The sequence below is a fragment of the Triticum dicoccoides genome, chromosome 4B (genome assembly GCF_002162155.2).
Source record: "Triticum dicoccoides isolate Atlit2015 ecotype Zavitan chromosome 4B, WEW_v2.0, whole genome shotgun sequence".
Classification (NCBI taxonomy): domain Eukaryota; kingdom Viridiplantae; phylum Streptophyta; class Magnoliopsida; order Poales; family Poaceae; genus Triticum; species Triticum dicoccoides.
This window is the reverse complement of record NC_041387.1, coordinates 22575454-22596240: the sequence shown is the minus strand read 5'-3', so window position 1 is coordinate 22596240 and position 20787 is coordinate 22575454. Positions and strand designations below refer to the sequence as shown.

The window sequence follows — 20787 nt, the reverse complement described above, 5'->3', positions numbered from 1 at the left end:
CATCTAGGATCTCACTTCACATCGTATAACATCCAGAGGGCGTCCACCGCAAGGCAAAAAATTTACGAAGCACCCCTTTGCCGCAGCAGCAACACCGAGTATTATCGCAATATTACATTAGGAATGGTATTTTATTTTATTTTTTGGACCGGAAGCTTACTTCATATGATCCTGTAAAGATGGCAGAAAACAAGATGCAAGTTCCTCATCATCACCTATCAGACAGATATCTTTGAAGATTTACCTACAATCATGCTCAAGATAAAGATGCCAGGCAAAAGTACACATGAGATTCATCAGTTTCTGGAAGACGAACCCAAGTTACCAAAATTGCGCAAATGGTGTTGCCACCAAATGTTAACAAAGAGGAATGAATATTCACATGAAGTTACTTCTGGCAATTCGCAGCCTTTTCGGTTATTTTGCCGTTAGCTGTGCCCTTGTGAAAAGGCCAGAAACTAGCCAGCCGTTCAAGCACCCCAGCGCCCTTGGAGAAGTATCCTAAGGCTTGTGGAGTAGCCGGGGGAAAGTCCTCGGGGGGCATGGCGAATGGCCGCACCATCTTCTCAAACTTGTCCAGTGTCAGGCAAGAGCCAACTTCCTGCAGCCTCTCGGGCCCCATTATCGGCAGGGTGTGCTCCTGGAGCAATGGAGATGTTTCACTGGTTTTGTCCTGGACCAACCATACGTTCTGTTAGTAACCTCGAATGCATGGAGTACGAAGCAAGCAGAGACTTCTGGATTGTGAATAGAGAGACGTGGGTGAGTACCTCGAGAGGGCTGAGATCAGCGCCACGACTGAATGTCATTTCGATCCGGAACCTTTTCTCATCTTCTAAAGGAACCTGTAAATAGTAGATTTGGTGAGCATCAGAAGTTTCCAAGTACACGGATAATACCAATATTGGCAAAGAGCACCTATATGGATATTCTGTGGATGTTACAACCAACTTTCCATGTATAGTAACATTTTGATAGGCATGCTGGATGTATAGCTAGAGGCAGTAGGGAAAAACACCCAAAAAGAAAGTGCACTTTTATTGCTATCACTTTGTGAAGAATATAATGGAACACTTGATTTAAAGAGAGAATCGACACCAATACCATTTCAACTAACATTGATCTCTCTCACATCACACAATTGTTCCATCCTTGCAGACACTACACATGACGCACAGGATAGGACTATATGGATGGAAAGTAGGTTTGCCATCAATGCACAAGATCAGATAAACAGAATTCTGAGCTACCAGCAATCCTATTCCCAACTTCATTACATGAGCAATGGAACGGTTCTAGAGCGTTCATGCATAGACCATAAATAGACTAAGGCTTTTCCAGGCAAAAAGGGTCAGACTACAAGGGGACACCACTACTTAGTCACATAACACCTTATTGATAGGAAATGACCCTATCATAAAGTATTATCAAATAACCATTTTCATGACATTTCAAAAATAACCAAATCCTAACTCATTTGGAAAAATGACTTGCCAGGTAAATGGTAACCAGAAATACTAACAAAAACTAACACTTGGATACATACCCTTTAGAGAAGACAAACAAATTCAAAGTACAAGATTCAGGACACACCAATTCAGTGTGAGACAAATAACAAATACTGAAGAGATTATGTCACTTGGCATATAATCAATAGATGATTTGATGCCCAATTTCATATACTGATGAAATACAGAGATCCCAACATAGCAAATGGAGATGGTATATTAGGTTGTAGTTTTCCCATGACTGAGGAATGAAGAAATATCAAGTTGCACTGGATGCTATATAAAATCACCCCTCAGTCCATCAGTGAAATGACGCTGCACCAGACAATTGGCAGGCAACACTCCATGCTGCATACATAACTAGCAATAGTGACAGCCCCCCCACACAACCGAGTTATTTTGACCGAAAGCAAAACACCTAGTTAAGCACCAAAGCTCCCCTCAATTGTAGTTAATACAGGTTTACATGAGTATTGCAAGTAGGGCATTTGAGCACTGAAGATAGCTTTCTGAAGAAAATGGATCAACGATACTTCATTCCCACAAGAGTATTTGAGTAAGTAAGATAGCTTTTTCAAGAAAAGGGTCAACAATATTTGATTCTAGTACTCCCTCCGTTTTTATTTACTCTGCATATTAGGTTTGACTGAAGTCAAACTTCATAAAGTTTGACCAAGTTTATAGAAAAAAATATAAACATTTAACATAACAAGTCTATATGATGTGAAAGTACATTCAATAATGAATCTAATGGTATTGATTTGTTATTGTATATGTTAATATTTTTGTTTATAGATTTTATCAAAGTTCACAAAGCTTGACTTTGACCAAAGCTAATACGCGGACTAAATAAAAACGGAGGGAGTATAAGGTTAGGAAACTTTCAGCTCAAAATCTTTTGAAAATGCTAACTCATATAAATAGTAGAAATATGCACTATAATTCATCCTGGAGCCCGGGCTCATCTGCTCCCGCTCAGTAAAAAATTCAAAACAAATACTAGAAAAATTAAAAAAAATCCAAAATTTTTTGTGGTGGTAGATAATTTGACGCGTGAGGTGCGCCCCAAAATTCAACTCATTTGGACATCTGAGAAGCTCTCGGCAAAAAAGACAAATCGGGTCAAAACAGTGCGTTAACAGTACACATTTTTACAGACCCTGATTTTGTCTTTTTTGCCGAGAGCTGCTCAGATGCTCAAATGAGTTGATTTTTGGGGCGCACCTCACGCATCAAATTATCTACCACCACAAAAAAAATTGGAATTTTTTGAATTTTTCTAGTATTTTTTTTGAATTTTTTTCTAAGCATGGGTGCAGATGAGCCCGGGAGCCAAAACTCCGCGTCCTAATTATAATTACAATATAATAAAGGTGAAGACTGTTGACAGACATATTGAGAAATATCCTTACCTCTGTATTTTCGAACATTCTAAGCACAATATTGCTCATGTAATCAAGCTCCCTGGTTCTATGTAGTCGGTCCAAAGTACTTTGGCAGACAAGGCTATCCTCTCCGTGTAGAGACTCATCCAAGTTGCAATACCGAAGGACATTCATCAATGAGTGTATATGGGACTCCTGGTGGGGAAATTGCACAAGTCAGCACTTGGATTTCCAAAATGATGATCCGAACAAAGTACAGAAGTGCTCTGGTGTACCGATGTGAAATAAAGCCTTGTGCGGACATGTCGGTCTGGTGTCTTCACATTTGCATACCTGAAATAAAGTATTATTAGAACAATAAAATTTGTATGCAAATCAGTATAAACTTACTGTCGCAATAATCTGAAAAAACATGCACGCACTTAGGATCTAAGCGGTATTTAGTTTCTCTATCATCTTCATCTTCTTGGTCCATTGACTTTTCACTCGTCGTGCTAGATCTTCTTCCATCCTCATTTCTTACTTGAATCTTTTGCTGGTGCTCTACTTCTTTTGTTGGTAGGAATAAAGCTTCATCTTCAGTAAACTTCGGGTCAGCAACACAAATAGCTTCTTCACGAGTGTTCCGTAAATCAATTAGAACTTTTCCCATTAACCGGCGTGCTATCTAGGAAAGCCAATAAAAGTAAAGAACACATAAATAAATCAACATCTGGAGATAGCGTATGCATAGTATGCATACGATGTTCTACAATGACGAAAAAAGACAGTGCATGTCTAGCTTGACAACAAACCTTTGATCCAATTTTTAGTTTTTGCTTTGGGTTGATCCCGTACTCATTTGGAATAACACCATCAGCAAGAAGCTACAAGAATCAGTGTTAGATAAGGTTTGAAGAACATGTAAAACACTCCAAAGAACTTATCGACGTCAATGAACTATCGTAGAGCCTGGGCAAATAATTAAGGCACTGAGCTAGCTACCGTTAGCCCATTAAACTACCAACAAAATTTGCACGATTGGCTCAAATTCGTATGGAGCTTCCTCGGCTGAGACCGGGCAACTGCCCAGGGTCGGCGGGAGCTAGCTCCGCCACTGAAACTGAATGTCCTACAATGGATCTAAGAAAGAGAAGGAATGTTAAAACACGTAGTTACGTAGTCTCGCTCACAGATCACTTCAACTTAAGAATTGTATCATCGGTTAAATTGAAATGGTCATTACAGTCCTATGATTATGGTTATTTTAAAGATTCAACATATGTGCCTCCAGTAAGCAGGCAAGGCTCTATCCAATACAATGATACAATAGGGCGCCTTTCCAAACTTGTGGCTAGAAAACAATGAATTCACAGCTTTGGTGAAATGATATCCCCAAAGCTTTGCTTGTCATAAGTACTCGGTTGCTTCTATCAAAATAATGTGGCTATATGATGTAAATACAAAATATATGCTTAATCAATAACTTTCATATATAGAATCAAAAGAAATATCAAACAGAAGAGTACAAAATGTAAACTTGCTTACTTGAGCAACTTTGTAAAGCTCTTCCAAACCCTTAAGATTGAGATGAGCATTATGCACGAGGTCATATCTGTCATGGCATTCAGTAGTTCAGTTGTAAGGCTTACGTGTTACGCCAATTACAGATTGTTGTATTAGGATGATGATGTAATTATTCTCAAGGGAAAAATGAGCATATTATGTATAAGCTGAACAACAGCACACACATCAATTTCTAACTTTCTGAAGTTTGTTGAGCTAGTTTTGTTTCTATGTTTTGGAAGTTTAAACCATGGATATCTTCATGTCATATTAAGCATTTATACACTGAAGGGGCATTGATTGTTTCAAATGGATGAAGGATGCAAGCTAGTATATGGGAAAAAGTTAATTTGCCCTCCTTAAATACGGAGATCACTTACTTGCACGAGTCATAGACATCTGGAATCTGTGTAATGTCGAATCGGCTGCACAGTGATTTAAAAAGCACCATGAGTGAAATAAACTCAAAAGAAAACTCAAAAAATGATTTACAACATCAAGAAAAATTCTGAAGGTGAAACACTTTACTCACTCCTTTCTTTCATTATATAAATCTCTCTCAAGTTTTTTCCATCGAGCAAACATCAAGAGGAAGCTTTCACTACCACAAGGTAAACCAGCAGCAATACGAGCAACATCAATTGTTGTTTTCCCAAGAGCCTTTGCTTGGTCGTATCTAGAAAATGAGCTTGTCAGCGCAAGCTTCTCCTCTTCGCCTTCAGCAAGCAGCTTGACTTGTGCAGTAACTTGTTTCGTCAACTTGGCCTAATCAATGTACAATAAGGAGAGACATTAGTTGCAACATAAAAAAAAGTATGCGGCTTAGAAATTTTATGTAGGACTGAAACCAAACATTTTTTGTACTGAAACCCTACAGGGATCGACTATAACACACACAAAGACGGGAACTAACACACACAAAGACGGGAACTAACACACACAAAGACAGGAACTAACAAATTTAATTATGTGCAAGAATTTTCGAAATAATTGTGTGATGTTGATGCAATTAAGACAGAAGTTGTGTGTGCATCCCTAACTCCATATGACAGCACACCCTGCACTTAGGCAACAGACTGATAGTAGACCTACATGCCAACTCACCAGCAGACAGCTGTTACATAGTGCACTGCACCGCCACAAATTCTAAACTTTCATTTGCTTAGCTTAGACTGGTTATCTTCATGATCCCACCAAAGAGTCGGCACATTGGGTGTGATGAATCTATAGTAGTGAGCTTTGGGTGTCACCAAACAAATATTCTTAAAATTATTTGAATGGCAGAAGACCTACCCAGACTTCTTGATATCTTATTGAGGCAACTCATAAAAATATTGTTTGCATCATTATGACTTATAGTACAATTAAAAAAGTGACAAAATATTTTTCATCATGAATTATTCAAAACAGAACAGCAAGTACATCATTGATAAATATTGTGAATAATGCTAGATATGTTTAAAACAAAAGATTTATCTTAGATCCATTCAATATACTTTACCATCTTAGGAAGAAGTTCAGAAGCATTTGGAGGCAATCCTGCACCATCAACCATCCATGGAAACTCCACCGATCCATTGGTATTATCTGCTTTGGCATTTGAAATGATGATTTCATGCAATCTAGCCTGAAAAGCAATCAGTTTACTGAACATTAGCTAACAATAAACGATGAACAAAACTCACGTGATATTTAAGATAATTAAGAGGCAGCGGGAACTGGGAACATGCTAGCTCTTCAAAGATATACGAGTTTAATACAGTGGAATTTCGGATTTTCCTATAACTACTGACTGAATATCACATCACAGAGCTTCTGAAGATTGCCAAACAACAGTAAGAATTATTGAGGTAGCAGTTAGATTCAACATTCATGGGTGTGAAAATTTAACAGAACTGCTTGTGGTCACAGCATTTCATAGAAGCTACATACTTAAGAGGCAACATTATCATCTCCTATATGTTCCAAGGCAAGACCTAAACAATGTGGAAACTTTGGCATGGTGGGATCTGCCTCGAGCTAAAAACAAATAGTGACATAACTGTGCATGTGCTGCCTTTTCCCGGGAACTCTAGACACCCACTTGAACCCAGGTGAAAAATACAGTGTTTATATCAAATTTTGAAAGCAAACCTTAGCTTCATCCATCTCAATGCTAGCATCTTCCAATCCATCTAGCATAGACGAATCTTTACTTACTAGAGAGACCTGAAAATGTTAATACAAAAGATAAATTTGAGAGAGGTGAAATTAAGGAACAAATGAATCAGCTAGAAAACAAGCAACAGACCAGTATGGGAGTTAGTTGCCCTTCCAAGTCAAGAAGACCTTTCGCAAATGCTGCAGCAGACATCTGACATGTACACCATCAGAAACAAATGAATCAGGATTGACTATTAGCATATGAGAAAAAATTATGCATGCCAATATGTATTTTGAAATGAGTTGCTCAAACCCCAGTCCTAGACAGAAGATACACTTAACATAAAAAAGGGCAGCCCGGTGCATGTAGCTCCCACTTGCGCAGGATCCGGGGAAGGGTCCAACCACTTTGGATCTATTTTACGCAGCCTTTCCCTACATTTCTGTAAGAGGCTGTTTCCAGGACTTGAACCCATGACCTCATGGTCACAACGCAACAGCTTTTACCACTGCGCCAAGGCTCCCCTTTAGAAGATACACTTAACATAAGCGAAAGAAAATAAGGACGATATCGAAAGAGAAAAAGGAGCTGCTCGGCAGAAGGATCCATGAGGGGATCTGCTCAGTCTTCCTCCTGCCCCGACGCCCTAGTCTTCTTCACCAACATCGGCACCCCAAATAGCGTAACATGCCTACTATTATTAGGGCATCTCATGCTGCCATGAATGTTACTGAAAATACCAGGAACAAGAAATAAAAAAATCAAGCTTTTCCCATACTCTCTTCACTATTGTCACCAGTGACAACATCAGCTTTGGCACACTCAACATTTTGCTCGAGGCAAACTTCCTCCAGGAGAGCCAACCCAGGAGGCCCAAAGTTCCTTTTCTAGATACCTGACTGCTAAAGTCTCACCTTCAGATTTAAAATGAGACCACCCAGGGACCAGCCGCAAGTAGCATTTTATTACAGAAGAAACTACAAGACAACATCATGAACCCTGCTAGGTCTCAACTGCGAGTGGACAGCATGCGCACTCACACTGCTAGCCAGCCGAGCGATGCTCGGATCTCCATATTGCCCTACGCTTTTCGTAGTTTAAACATACACAGATATCGAGCTAGTTACCACAGCACAAAGTATTTGAGTTCTCACCATTACATAGCAAGAAGCATGAACTTTTGCAACCTAAGTTGAAAATATCTAAAAGGATTTCAAAGGTGCTATGGATTGAAAAGGACAGCTAAAAGAATTACCTGAACACGTCCTTCATCTGAACTGTATATTTTCAAATCGTGTCTGTACGTGCTATGAAGGCGAAGCAGACCTGTTCCTTCCCCTGATTCAGGATTCCATACTAGTCAGAATAACAGTTTCAAGCGCAAGAAATGTAATTCAAGTGCAAGACAAAAGAAGTTTCATAAGTATTAAAACAACTGGAAAATATAATAAGCCGAATGGAGTTTTATGATCGCTTATCCGTTTTACGATCATTATAAGCTGCATGACATCTAATGACCCCAACAAAGCACCAACTACTCTTAATTCCAAGTTCCCACCTTCGTCACCTATATCTAAACTTGCTTGCCATATTAGAATATTTTATAACTAAAACTGTTGGAGCTATGAAGGGGAGCCTTGGCGCAGCGGTAAAGCATTGTCTTGTGACCATGAGGTCATGGGTTCGAGCCCTAGAGACAGCCTCTTGCAGAAATGCAGGGGAAGGCTGCATACAAAAGACCCTTCCTCGGACCCTGCGCAAGCGGGGGCTGCGTGCACCGTGCTGCCCTATTTTTAAAAAGAAAAATTGTTGGAGGCTTGGAGATATTTAAGTGGCATGAAGTTAAAGGTCAGGAACACATTATGGTGAATTGGTGATTTTGAAGTTTAGGGAGCAGACAGGAACACATTATTAGGAACACTCAGCTATGACCATCATCATTTCTCAAATTCCAGACCTTCAACACAATTTTCTCTTGAGACATCGTTAGAGATCACACAAAATTGTGCCAAAATAAATATTTTCTCTCAAGAATATCCAATATTTTACTCTTTTCACGAGATAATAGAAACAACAAGAATGTGAACAATAACCTGGATAAATGTTGTTTCTGAAAAATCTTCCCAGTTCTTCTGCCTGAATGAAGATCATAAGAAAAATGCCATTACAATAGATGTATGTTGAATTGTTGATTACTAAATACTACTCCCTCCGTTCCTAAATATTTGTCTTTCTAGACATTTCAAATGACTACTACATACAGATGTATGTAGACATATTTTAGAGTGTAGATTCACTCATTTTGCTCCGTATGTAGTCACTTGTTGAAATGCCTAAAAAGACAAGTATTTAGGAACGGAGGGAGTAATATAGATGCATGAAATTTGTTCTTCCATCATATCAAAATTTGACAAGTAGCTTGCCTCACTGAACATAAGAATATTTGAAAATTGAAATGACAGAAATGGCGGTTGATAAGAGTAATATTATTTAAAGATCCTGGTCGCATACACTATTGACTACTATAGTGATTGTGAAAGACAAAAAATAGTCTTTGTGCTAGACTGGCAACAGTTTTTGCTGCCCTATCTACCAAACAAGAAGCTATGGACCAAAATGTACTACTACTTCAAGTAACAATGGAAAAGAACTTCTCTAACTCATAGATTACGTCAATCTACAAAAAGATGACAACTGTGCTTGCATATGCTAACATGTGGCAGGTATTGAGAATGCTTTTAAGTTATTTCCTAGGCCCAGCATGCATGAGGGCGTGGAACCATTACAATAGTTGCTCCTTTACTTTAAAGCAATCATGGATTTGCAGTTCTCAACACTAGAGCTTGTATTTACACATAGTTAAAGGCACGCCTAAGCGAGCGCTTAACTGCGCCTAGGCTCTAGGCGATAGCAAAACGCCTAGCGCATAACTGCGCTTAATCTGCACATAAGCATGCGCTTTGGTCAGAAAAGCGCAAGGCGGTGGCAAAACGCACAATTAACACCTAGCGTTTTTTTGAACTATGTATTTACATAATGTGTATCCAAATATCGTTGATTGTGGTTCTCTGCACTCTGCAGAGAAGAGACCCTGTGGTCAGTTGGCTTGCATTGTGCCCAGGCTTTACAAAACTTTTAGCTCTGCCACTGGTAACAGAGCATAGGAAAAGGCAAAATATTCCTCTAAACATCTGTACTGAATGACTGGGTGTTACTATGCTAGTTATAATAAATTACATTTGGAAATGAATAGCTCGAATGAATTATCAGAAAAAGTTGATATCAGAAGATAGAATAACAAAGTAAAAAATTAGAAGTACAAACCTGCTTTCTCCCAGCATGAGTGAGTACACCACCATATTTCAGAATCATCAGGGCTTCTATTGGCCGATCCTCTTCACCTTCACCATTGTGCTCTGGAACTTTAATCCATTTAAGTGGCTTTAGCTGCACTTTCCGATAAATACCCGAGAAATGCCCACCCTAGAATTGCAGAAAATACTACAAGTAATTAGTTCTCGGTGTTCATTGAAAGATTAGTGCAACGTCTCAATGGCATAAGTCAGCATCCATTAGAAGACTGAGTGGATACATATATATAGTACAAGCAGTTGTGTTCTTTTTCCAGTAAGCTTGTTCTCGTACTAGATACAGATATAGATATGTAAGACAATTTAAAAGATTGTATTCATTCATTTACAACAGGGAAATAATAGGTGAACAAATTGGCATGTATAGTTCTTGCAACAGCATGCAAGTCATACAGAGAGACAGAAAGGAAGAAATGATCAAAACATTTGACAACTTTGTTGATTAAATTTTTAAAAGTAGCATTCATGCCTGCCATGAGTGAATATCCTGAATTGGCAGCAAAGACTACTAGTGCACTCCTGCAGTTAGCTAACAGGAAGCACACTGGACATTTACTGATATCCATTTGCTAATACCATAATAATGAAAACCGTCTAAAGGGGCATACCTAGTACAAAGCAACAGCAAGGAACAACAAACTACTTTGGATAAAAAAATTGAACTTGAAACATAAGTTTGTCCAAGCACATAAGGAATTTGAACTTGAAACAATTTACTGATGTATATGAAATAAAGGGAATATCCTTTTATCAAGTTTCCATCTTTTTTTTCTTATCTTATACCAAACTGAAGTGGTTTGTATGGTTGCACTAGCATAGATATCCAACATTTAACATGTCACATGACCATAGCAAATGTGATGGACAGGCAGATTTGAATAAACAGACATCACCTCCTCCAGTACTGCTTTGACTTGACGAAGCTTTTCAATATGCTCCAAATCTTCAGCATCACTATCACTCTCCTGACCTGACCTAAAAGATACACAAAACAATTCCAGATTTTGTCATGAAAGTACAGTTGAACAAACAAAAAGATCGAACTTCCGAAAGTTCGGAAGCATGTTAGATTTAAGTAATTTAGCCATTTAGTAAATACACAAATTATTTACTTCTTCCAGCACATGATACCTAGTTGGTGGCACAAGTTGTCTTGTGGCATCTAGCAAGTCTTGTAACTGTACTGCACTTTTCAGTTTTGTCTGCCAGGAAAGCACAAAACTGTCATACAATTTGAGCACCAACAGGTTAAGATTTTTTTTCTCTAACATCACCAATAGGTTAAATTAAAACTTGAGATTAAACAAAGAGGATACCTCAGCTCTTGGCTTTCCACCATTGTACTTCAACATCAAATTCAGAAGCTTTTCCTCTGTAACTTTCAGTTTCACCTTCTGCTTTGGTGTCCGATCACCACTAAACAGATATGTGATGTAAGGATATAGCACTAACTCGTTAACAGCAACCATTCATGACAGTAAAACAGTGGTAAAAGCCTTACTGGCGTATCACAACAACGACGCAGCGTAGTTCTTCTGACTGACCGAATGTACCAATGATCCCACTTCCCTGTCGTGTAAGGCCTTCAGTAGACTGATCTGGTGCTTTAGATTTCCAAGGAAGGGTTGGAGGAATCGTTGATGAAAGATGAGGAGCTTTTGCATCAAGAAATATTTTTCGCATGATGCATGCAGCATCGTCATAATACCTGAATCATAGAAAAGTTTGTCCAAACGTTTCAGCGCACATTATCATACACATTCTTCAAAAGTAATGAAAATGAGAATCAAGGAAATCACTTGTAAGAGTTTTTTACAAAGCTCCATCCATTAACATCACAAACGTATGATCTTCCATCGCACCTTAAGAGATCAAAACCACAAACCTGTAAAAAACAACACAATAACTCAGCGGACAGATAATTAAGAAATATTATGACAATGAGAAATGGTTATCAGAAGAAGAAAGCAGCATACATCGTACTTAGAAAACATCTAATCATATACTATATGAACATAATCTAACTAAAAAGCACGGACATGGGGACGGAAAGACGGGGATACGCATACAGGGACACGGGATACGGCATTTTTCAAAAACAGCCATTCGGGGATACGGCGGGGTATATAAATATATAGAAAAAAATACTAGCATGTAATAAAGATTTAATGATAATTTTTAGATCATAGATTTTCTACTGGATATATGTTTTTTGTAAAGGAATTACTGGATATATGTTGCCTCATTTCTATTGATAAAAGACTTTGGGGCAGCCTATAGTCCATACGAACCCTCCACTCAGGCCCATGCAGCTCTCCACTCAGGCCCATGTAAGGTCCAGTTCCTGAAACCCTAGACTAGTCAGCTCCTCTAGTCGTTCTCTTCTCGTTTCCTCCAGCCGCCTGAGAGCTGCAGAGAGCAGAAGAAAAGACTGTGCCGCCGTTTATATCTTCTTCCTCTCTGCTGGCTGCAGTCCCCATCTTTCTCCCCGCCCGGTCCTTCTTCCTTGTCCTCGAACGCCTTGCCATCTTCCTCTCTGCTTGATGGATGTTCTTCATCGGGGGAAGAGCTGGGCTTGGGGGAAACGGCGACGGTGAGCCGGTGACCAGAGAAGCGAGTCCAGGCAGCTGCAGCCTCGAGCCTAGGCTGTGGCGGCGACGCTGGCTTCCGAATCCCCACCGTGTCCACACCGTATCTGTCGTATCCCGATTTCTTTCCCCCTTTTTAATTCGGAAAAGATGGGATACTGCAGGATACGTGTATCCCGGCGTATCCATGCGTGTCCCCGTATCCCCCCGTACTAGGACGGCAATTCGGCAGTTTCTGCCGTATCCATGCTTTGTAGTAATCTAATACTCCGTATTGACTTTCCAAAAGATGGCATGTATGCGAGATTCAACCAACTTGCATCGCTATCTCTAAGTGTCATATTTGGTTTGTTGTTTTTTGTCAAAAGGTCCAAACATGAAACTGATTATTTAGTTTAACCATGATTGCCTATTGCCTAAGGGGAAAAGCCAAATTTCAATCATGAACTCTAGCAGAAGTTCACTTTTGAACCCTAAATCCTAAAACTGTGTGAAAGCAACCATTAACTATTGGAACAGTCTATTTTTCAACCTCAAGTGGCTCCACAAGTGGTTTTGGCTGACGTGGATGCCATGAGTCTACAAACTCATTGCCACATCACTGAAATGTCATGGCATTTTTTCTCAGTTTCCCCTTTTTCTTCCTTCCCTGGTATTTTTGTGAAAGATTTTATCCTAATGCTGTAATTTTTTAGACTGCTTGTTCCGTAGTGTTTGTTTTCATAACCCAGAAACCACAATCCCATGTTTCCAAGAGCTCTCTCTCTCGGTGTCTCCCTATCAATGGCACTGACGTGGAGGACACATGGCATCCACGTCACCAAAACTAGAACCACTTAAGGGTGAAAAGTGGACTATTTCAATAGTTCAAGGTTGCAGTTCAAACAGTTTTACAGTTTAGGACTGATGAAAAGTGAACTTGTGCTAGAATTTAGGGGGAAGTGGACTTTTTTCCTTTCCTAAATGGCCTACAGTTGACAAGACCAGTTGATCAGGAAAAAATATAGCCATTTTTTAAATAAAAGAGAACCACAAAAAAGATGAAACAAAATGCTTTCTGGCAGTCCAATGCCCAGCAACATGTCAGACAAAAAAAGATAACAGATGATAAATTTAGTGGGAATAAGAAACAAAATGCTAAAGGTACAACCAACAAGAATGAAAAATGAAAACAGGAGATAAGAGACACCAACTTAAGTAGGAAATGTATAGAATGATATGAGCAGGCATTAAAACTCTGAAAATAGCATATGGCATACATGTACATTTAAAAAACAGTACCCCCTCTGATCCAAAATAAGTGTTGTGGTTTTAGTTCAAATTTAACCTAAAACCACGACACTTATTTTGGATCGGAGGGAGTATTAGATTAAGAGCACAACATTTGGCACCATTAGTTATTGAATTATTATAAAATTAAAGTATTATGAAACTGAAATCAAGTATAAGGCTTTAGGTGGAGTATATGGTTTTTCTTTTCTGTAGAAAGTGAAAAGTACAAGTCATATAGCCATGTATTTTGATTGTCGAGTTATAAAACAACTAGAGAAATACTGTACGAAAATTTTAGGAAACTGATAAGATCATAAGCCCATTACAGCATGACTTCAATAATTCACCATCAGACAAAATAAAATAATAATTGAGGGTAGCTATTCATTTCCAGGGACAACTATAAATAAAGAGAAACAAAAAGCAGTGTTACCATCTGTCTAAAAGCATTGCAGACATCTCTTGCCATTTGTTTCTCCATAGGGGTCAAAAGAACAGGATAACGTACCTTCAAATAATAACATAGGAAAATAAGAACCAAAAAAAAGATCAGTTGGAAAGTGAAAATTGGATCATTTAAGAAGCTGAACAGAATGGGACCAGGGTCCATGGGATGGAAGAAGTAGATTATGTCAAAAAGGTCGACCTAATGGTTAAGAAGTAGCCAAACACAAAAATGCAGTTTTCAACAACCATGTGCCACAAAACACAGGCCAGGCTGGAGAAGAGTACCACCATATTGATCTGGCAGATGTAATCCTTTCTTGGAAGATAACTCTAATAAAAGTTCACATCCGTGAGGACTTGAACCTGAGTTGTGGGTCCACTCTCCCCATGCAGTAAGCTAGGTTTACTTCCTGACATGTGTACATCTCAGCAGAGACCTATTAGTTTTTACTTTACATGTGTTATATTATCGTTCATTGGGCTAAGTGGCAAACATAGCAACATCTATGGGAAAGTTTCCATAAAGAAATGTACATTAGATTGGAGTTTTACATCAGTATTCACATAAACATATAAAGAAATATTCCATGGATAGTCAAAAGATAAACTAGGAAGTATTTGAATCGTTGTTGAAAAAAAGAGTATCTGAATCTGGACTATGCAAAGAATATGGAAGTGTAATATCCAGACTATACAAAGGATATGGAAGTGTAATATCTTACTTCTTTCCCGTCAGGATTCCTCATAACAACACCATCAACAACTGGTGATTTGCGTGCCTCGGCATGCGCATATCCTGGGCCAACTGTGTAAACCTGAAAAGGCACGTTTTAATACTTCTAGCTAGATAAAAAACAATTTGTAGAGTAAATATTGCATGGCACAATTTACGTCATGAAAGACTGTCTTGCAACTAGACAAAGCATGTCATGCAAGGACTAAGCAGGGACAGTGGGTCAGTTTGGTTTGCATCCACAAGTCCATGCCTGGGATAAATATGTGCCTGGACTAGGCCTGGAAAGATGGTGCTTTTCTACCTGGCCAGGCTCGCATGTGATAAGGCTGTTTGGTTCATGCCTGGCGTGGCAAAGGATGAAGTGGGGACCACACATGTGCTAGCTGCTACATTAGTACGAATTAATAATCCTAGGCAACTGTTGTAGAGGCCAGGCAGCGGCCAGGCATCCAAATTCGGACGCCTGAGCCAGGCTAAGTACGTGCCTGCATTTTTTGACCAGGCTAAGTACAAAAATTGGTCCCCAGGCCACGCTAGTTCAGGCATCGTGAGGCTATCAACCAAACGCTCGTCAGGCAGTTTTCAGGCATGACCCAGGCCAGGCACCAAAGGCCCAGGACACCAACCAAACTGACTCAGTGTGCATGTCATTAAAGTATACATAAATAAACACAAGAACTAAGCAGTGACAGCGAGCATGTCTTTAAGATATACATAAATAAACACAAGAACTTCAGAAAGGCATCTTACTTTCACATCTGTCCCACCGGTAGGCATGAATTCCTCATAAATGTAAGATCCCTCACGCCTAACTCTCCTGACATCAGGATGAAATTCACTAGATCGGTTACCAACCTACATTTATTCAGCAATATAAAGTTTAAATTTGCATCCCAATAAAAGAAATGTTTATAAAAATAATACATAAGGCATAAGGAATTTTCTCAGTTTCCTGTTCTGCTTTGTTAAGTACTCCCTCCGTCCCATAATGTAAGACGCTTTTTGACACTAGTGTAGTGTGAAAAAACGTCTTACATTATGGGACGGAGGGAGTACTTAAAATGACAAAAGGTGAGCTAGTACTTCAGTTCTACACAGGGAAATTGCTTATCTATATAGAAATATATTCGTCAAGGAGAAAGTGTCAAGAGGATTGAGTTTGCGTCCTTAAATGACCAAACACTTCGAGTTTCTACCTATTTTTGCAGTACTTATGAATGGTAACTGGCCAGACAATGGCTCTGATACCCAAATAAATACTCCCTCCGTCCCACAATATAAGACGTTTTTGCAAGCTATGTTAGTTTGCAAAACATCTTATATTATGGGACAGAGGGAGTAATTTATAAAACCAGTAGCCTCGCTCACTCATTCACACAAATCCTCCAAAATTCATGTGTTTATTTGTTGTGCACCATCCAAAGGCATCACCTGCAAAGCCCCTGTGTTTTGAAATCATGTATCCGTTTCAAAAAAAAATCATGTAGGAACCTGGAGGACATGGAGGGGACAGAAGGCGAAGGAGGTGGAAAATACCGGCTTCAAGCTGTGGTACACAGGGACGGCTGCAAACAGAAATGGAGTAGACATCTTGCTCAACAAGAGCCTCAAGTATGGAGTGATAGACGTCAAGAGACATGGGGACCGGATTATCCTGGTCAAGCTGGTAGTTGGGGACTTGGTTCTCAATGTTATCAGCGCATATACCCTGCAAGTATGCCACAATGAGAACACCAAGAGGGAGTTCTGGGAAGGCCTGGAGGACATGGTTAGGAGTGTACCGATTGGCGAGAAGCTCTTCATAGGAGACCTCAATGGCCACGTGGGTACATCTAACACAGGTTTTGAAGGGGTGCACGGGGGCTTTGGTTATGGCATCAAGAATCAAGAAGGAGAAGATGTCTTAAGCTTTGCTCTAGCCTACGACATGATCATAGCTAACACCCTCTTCCAAAAGAGAGAATCACATCTACTAACTTTTAGTAGTGGTCAACACTCTAGCCAGATTGATTTCATCCTCTCGGGAAGAGAAGACAGGTGTGTGTGCCTACATTGTAAGGTGATACCTGGAGAGAGTGTTGTCCCTCAGCATAATAAGCTGGTGGTGGCTGACTTCCGCTTTCAAATTCGTGTCCAGCGGGATAAGCGTGCCAAAGTCGCTAGAACGAAGTGGTGGAAGCTCAAGGGGAAGGGAGTGTCCAGCGGGATAAGCGTGCCAAAGTCGCTAGAACGAAGTGGTGGAAGCTCAAGGGGGAGGGAGCTCAGGCGTTCAAGGAGAGGGTAATTAAGGAGGGCCCTTGGGAGGAAGGAGGCGATGCAAACAATATGTGGATGAAGATGGCGACTTGCATTCGTAAGGTAGCCTCAAAGGAGTTTGGAGTGTCCAGGGGAAGTAAAAGAGAAGCTAAAGATACCTCGTGGTGGAATGATGATGTCCAGAAGGCTATTAAGGAGAAGAAAGATTGATTTAGACGCCTCTACCTAGATAGGAGTGTAGACAACATAGAGAAGTACAAGATGGCAAAGAAGGCCGCAAAGCGAGCTGCGTGTGAAGCAAGGGGTTGGGCGTATGAGGACCTCTACCAGCGGTTAGACATGAAGGAAGGCGAGAGGGACATCTAAAGATGGCCAAGATCCAAGAGAGGAAGACGAGGGATGTTGACCAAGTCAAACGCATCAAGGACGAAGCAGACCAGCTCCTGGTGAAGGACGAGGAGATTAAGCATAGATGGCGGGAGTACTTTGACAAGTTGTTCAATGGGGAAATTGAGAGCTCTACCATTGAATTGGATGACTCCTTTGATGATACCAGCAGGCGTTTTGTGCAGCGAATCCAGGAGTCGGAGGTCAAGGAGGCTTTAAAAAGGATGAAAGGAGGCAAGGCGATGGGCCCTGATTGTATCCCCATTGAGGTGTGGAGAGGCCTCAGAGATATAGCTATAGTATGGCTAACTAAGCTTTTCAACCTCAATTTTCGGGCAAACAAGATGCCAGAAGAATGGAGGCGGAGTATATTAGTACCAATCTTCAAGAACAAGGGGGGTGTTCAGAGTTGTACTAATTACCATGGAATTAAGTTGATGAGCCATACAATGAAGCTATGGGAGAGAGTCATTGAGCACGACTTAAGAAGTATGACAAGCATGACCAAAAATCAGTTTGGTTTCATGCCTGGGAGGCCGACCATGGAAGCCATTTTCTTGGTACGACAACTCATGGAGAGATACAGGGAGCAAAAGAAGGACCTGCATATGGTGTTCATTGACTTGGAGAAGGCCTACGATAAGATACCGCGGAATGTCAAGTGGTGGGCCTTGGAGAAACATAAAGTCCCAGCAAAGTACATTACCCTCGTCAAGGACATGTATGATAATGTTGTGACAAGTGTTCGAGCAAGTGATGGCGACACTGATGACTTCCCGATTAAAATAGGACCGCACCAGGGGTCAGCTTTGAGCCCTTATCTTTTCGCTCTAGTGATGGATGAGGTCACAAGGGATATACAAGGAGATGTCCCATGGTGTATGCTCTTTGCGGATGATGTGATGCTAGTCGATGATAGTCGGACGGAGTCAATAGGAAGTTAGAGCTATGGAGACAAACCTTGGAATCCAAAAGTTTTAGACTTAGTAGAACTAAAACTGAGACATGAGGTGCAGTTTCAATACCTAGTTACGAGGAGGTGGTTAGCCTTGACGGGCACGTGGTGTCTCAGAAGAACACCTTTAGATATGAAGATGTGAATCATCAAATCAAAACCGGATGGATGGAGTGGCGCCAAGCTTCTGGCATTCTCTATGACAAGAGAGTGCCACAAAAGCTAAAAGGCAAGTTCTATAGGACGGCGGTTCGACCCGCAATGTTGTATGGCGCTGAGTGTTGGCCGGCTAAAAGGCGACATGTTCAACAATTAGGTGTGGCGGAGATCCGCATGTTGAGATGGATGTGTGACCACACAAGGAAGGACCGAGTCCGGAATGATGACATACGAGATAGAGTTGGGGTAGCGCCGATTGAGGAGAAGCTTGCCCAACATCGTTTGAGATGGTTTGGGCATATTCAACGCAGGCCTCCAGAAGTGCCAGTGCATAACGGACGGCTAAAGCATGCCGATAATGTCAAGAGAGGTCGGGGTAGACCGAACTTGACATGGGAGGAGTCCATAAAGAGGGATCTGAAGGACTGGAGTATCGACAGAGAACTAGCCATGGACAGGGGTGCATGGAAGCTTGCTGTCCATGTGTCAGAACCATGAGTTGGTTGCGAGATCTTATGGATTTCACCTCTAGCCTACCCCCAACTTGTTTGGGACTAAAGACTTTGTTGTTGTTGTTGTTGTTGTTGTTGTTGTTGTTGTTGTTGTTGTAGGAACCTAAAGTGACATCTCAACCCCAGCATTTTTCCTATTCCAAAGGACCCAAATTTTGATATGCTCCCAACTCCCATCACAGAGATAAATTGGGTAAATCAAGGTCCCAAGTGTCCCAAATTAAAGAAAACCAAAGCCCAAAACAACTTCAAGATTGACTGTCCAAAGTATTATTGTCTTATTACGTTATTTTATTTCCATAGTTCAGAGCATCTAAAACATGGATAGACAGCCCTGGGTAATATGAAATCCAGAGGGTAATCTTATTACATTATTATTTCATCTTTTTTCATAGGTCAAAGCATTTGAAAGTTGATAGGCTTTAAACAATGGGAAACAGATTATCGTAATAAGCAACCTACATCCAAATGATATGCTGATTTAAAAATTTACCTTACGGAATAGTTCTTTCATTCCACCACCAGCAGAATTAGGATAATAAATCATTATTCTATGGTCATCGCCTAAATTAAAAACAAAAACAAACGAAATCAGTGGCATATAAGTATATAACTAGTCATTTCAAGTGAATATAACCTCATAATATGTGTATAATCAATAGGCTAATAAATTGTAGTCCTACGGACAGCCCCTGAATAAAAACACAAAAATAAAGGAATCACATGGCATATAACTCTATAACTTAACTTGTTATAAGCAAATAATAACCTCATAATGTGTATTATAATAAAGAGATTGAATATATAGTTCTTTGTTCACTCTCAAAACTTCTTCTGGCATGCAGCAAAATCAGCACAATACTACACCAGTACCATTAAGAACTAATTCAGGACAAAGTGGCAAATATCAGTGTAGAGAATGAAATTGATTTGATAAATATTGAAACATTACCATTAGCAGGTTTCTCCACAAAGGGCTTAAGAAAGCGCTTTCCATGGATCTCCACAAAATCTTCTTGCTCAATGAAGTGGTCTAGCTCTTGGTACGGATACTCTCTATTGACAAGAGCATAATTCGGTACAGGAATTCCATACTTCTCAAGATGCTTATGCATAAAAGTGATGGCAGTTAGGTCAGTTTTCCACAGAAAAATACAGAAGAGTAAATAAGAAAACATGAATAATATTCAGCAAACTGTTAAAAATCTGTTACCGAATGAAAGGGGGTAACATGCAATATAACAGTGGGTATCAATGTTTAGAATGCTATGGTATGTGATAGCCATATAGCATACAATATTTGGGCGTTAAAAAGGAACATGCAATATTTAGAATGCTATGGTATGGTCAGTGGCTATCAAATTAAACAGCTGTTACATAGCCAAGCTGAAACTGATTTAGGTCAAAACTCAACAGAAACAACTGTCACTATTCTTGACGCTTCAACACAAGCATGTTCATGTGCTTCAAATGTACCAAAGAACATGTTAGCTAATAATATGATATTGCTGACTTTTAGATGA

General features: G+C 40.0%; 1 protein-coding gene across 1 annotated transcript in view; it reads right to left on the bottom strand.

Moving 5' to 3' along the window:
* Positions 1-264: 264 nt before the first annotated feature.
* Positions 265-20787, bottom strand: part of LOC119294686 (inositol hexakisphosphate and diphosphoinositol-pentakisphosphate kinase VIP2-like) — a 22367-nt gene continuing 1844 nt past the window's right edge. Inside the window, exons 4-28 of the mRNA XM_037572927.1 lie at positions 20217-20370; positions 19758-19828; positions 15746-15850; positions 14982-15074; positions 14246-14320; positions 11752-11837; positions 11454-11660; positions 11269-11368; positions 11084-11154; positions 10846-10927; positions 9906-10064; positions 8675-8717; positions 7837-7919; positions 6729-6791; positions 6572-6646; positions 5940-6065; positions 4971-5203; positions 4819-4863; positions 4421-4487; positions 3688-3759; positions 3316-3560; positions 3169-3226; positions 2921-3088; positions 771-845; positions 265-673 (exon numbers count right to left, since the gene is read on the bottom strand). Of these exons, the coding sequence (XP_037428824.1) occupies positions 389-673; positions 771-845; positions 2921-3088; positions 3169-3226; positions 3316-3560; positions 3688-3759; positions 4421-4487; positions 4819-4863; positions 4971-5203; positions 5940-6065; positions 6572-6646; positions 6729-6791; positions 7837-7919; positions 8675-8717; positions 9906-10064; positions 10846-10927; positions 11084-11154; positions 11269-11368; positions 11454-11660; positions 11752-11837; positions 14246-14320; positions 14982-15074; positions 15746-15850; positions 19758-19811 (2670 nt within the window). The 5' untranslated portion in view covers positions 19812-19828; positions 20217-20370 and the 3' untranslated portion in view covers positions 265-388. The remainder of the gene's footprint in view (positions 674-770; positions 846-2920; positions 3089-3168; positions 3227-3315; positions 3561-3687; positions 3760-4420; positions 4488-4818; positions 4864-4970; positions 5204-5939; positions 6066-6571; positions 6647-6728; positions 6792-7836; positions 7920-8674; positions 8718-9905; positions 10065-10845; positions 10928-11083; positions 11155-11268; positions 11369-11453; positions 11661-11751; positions 11838-14245; positions 14321-14981; positions 15075-15745; positions 15851-19757; positions 19829-20216; positions 20371-20787) is intronic.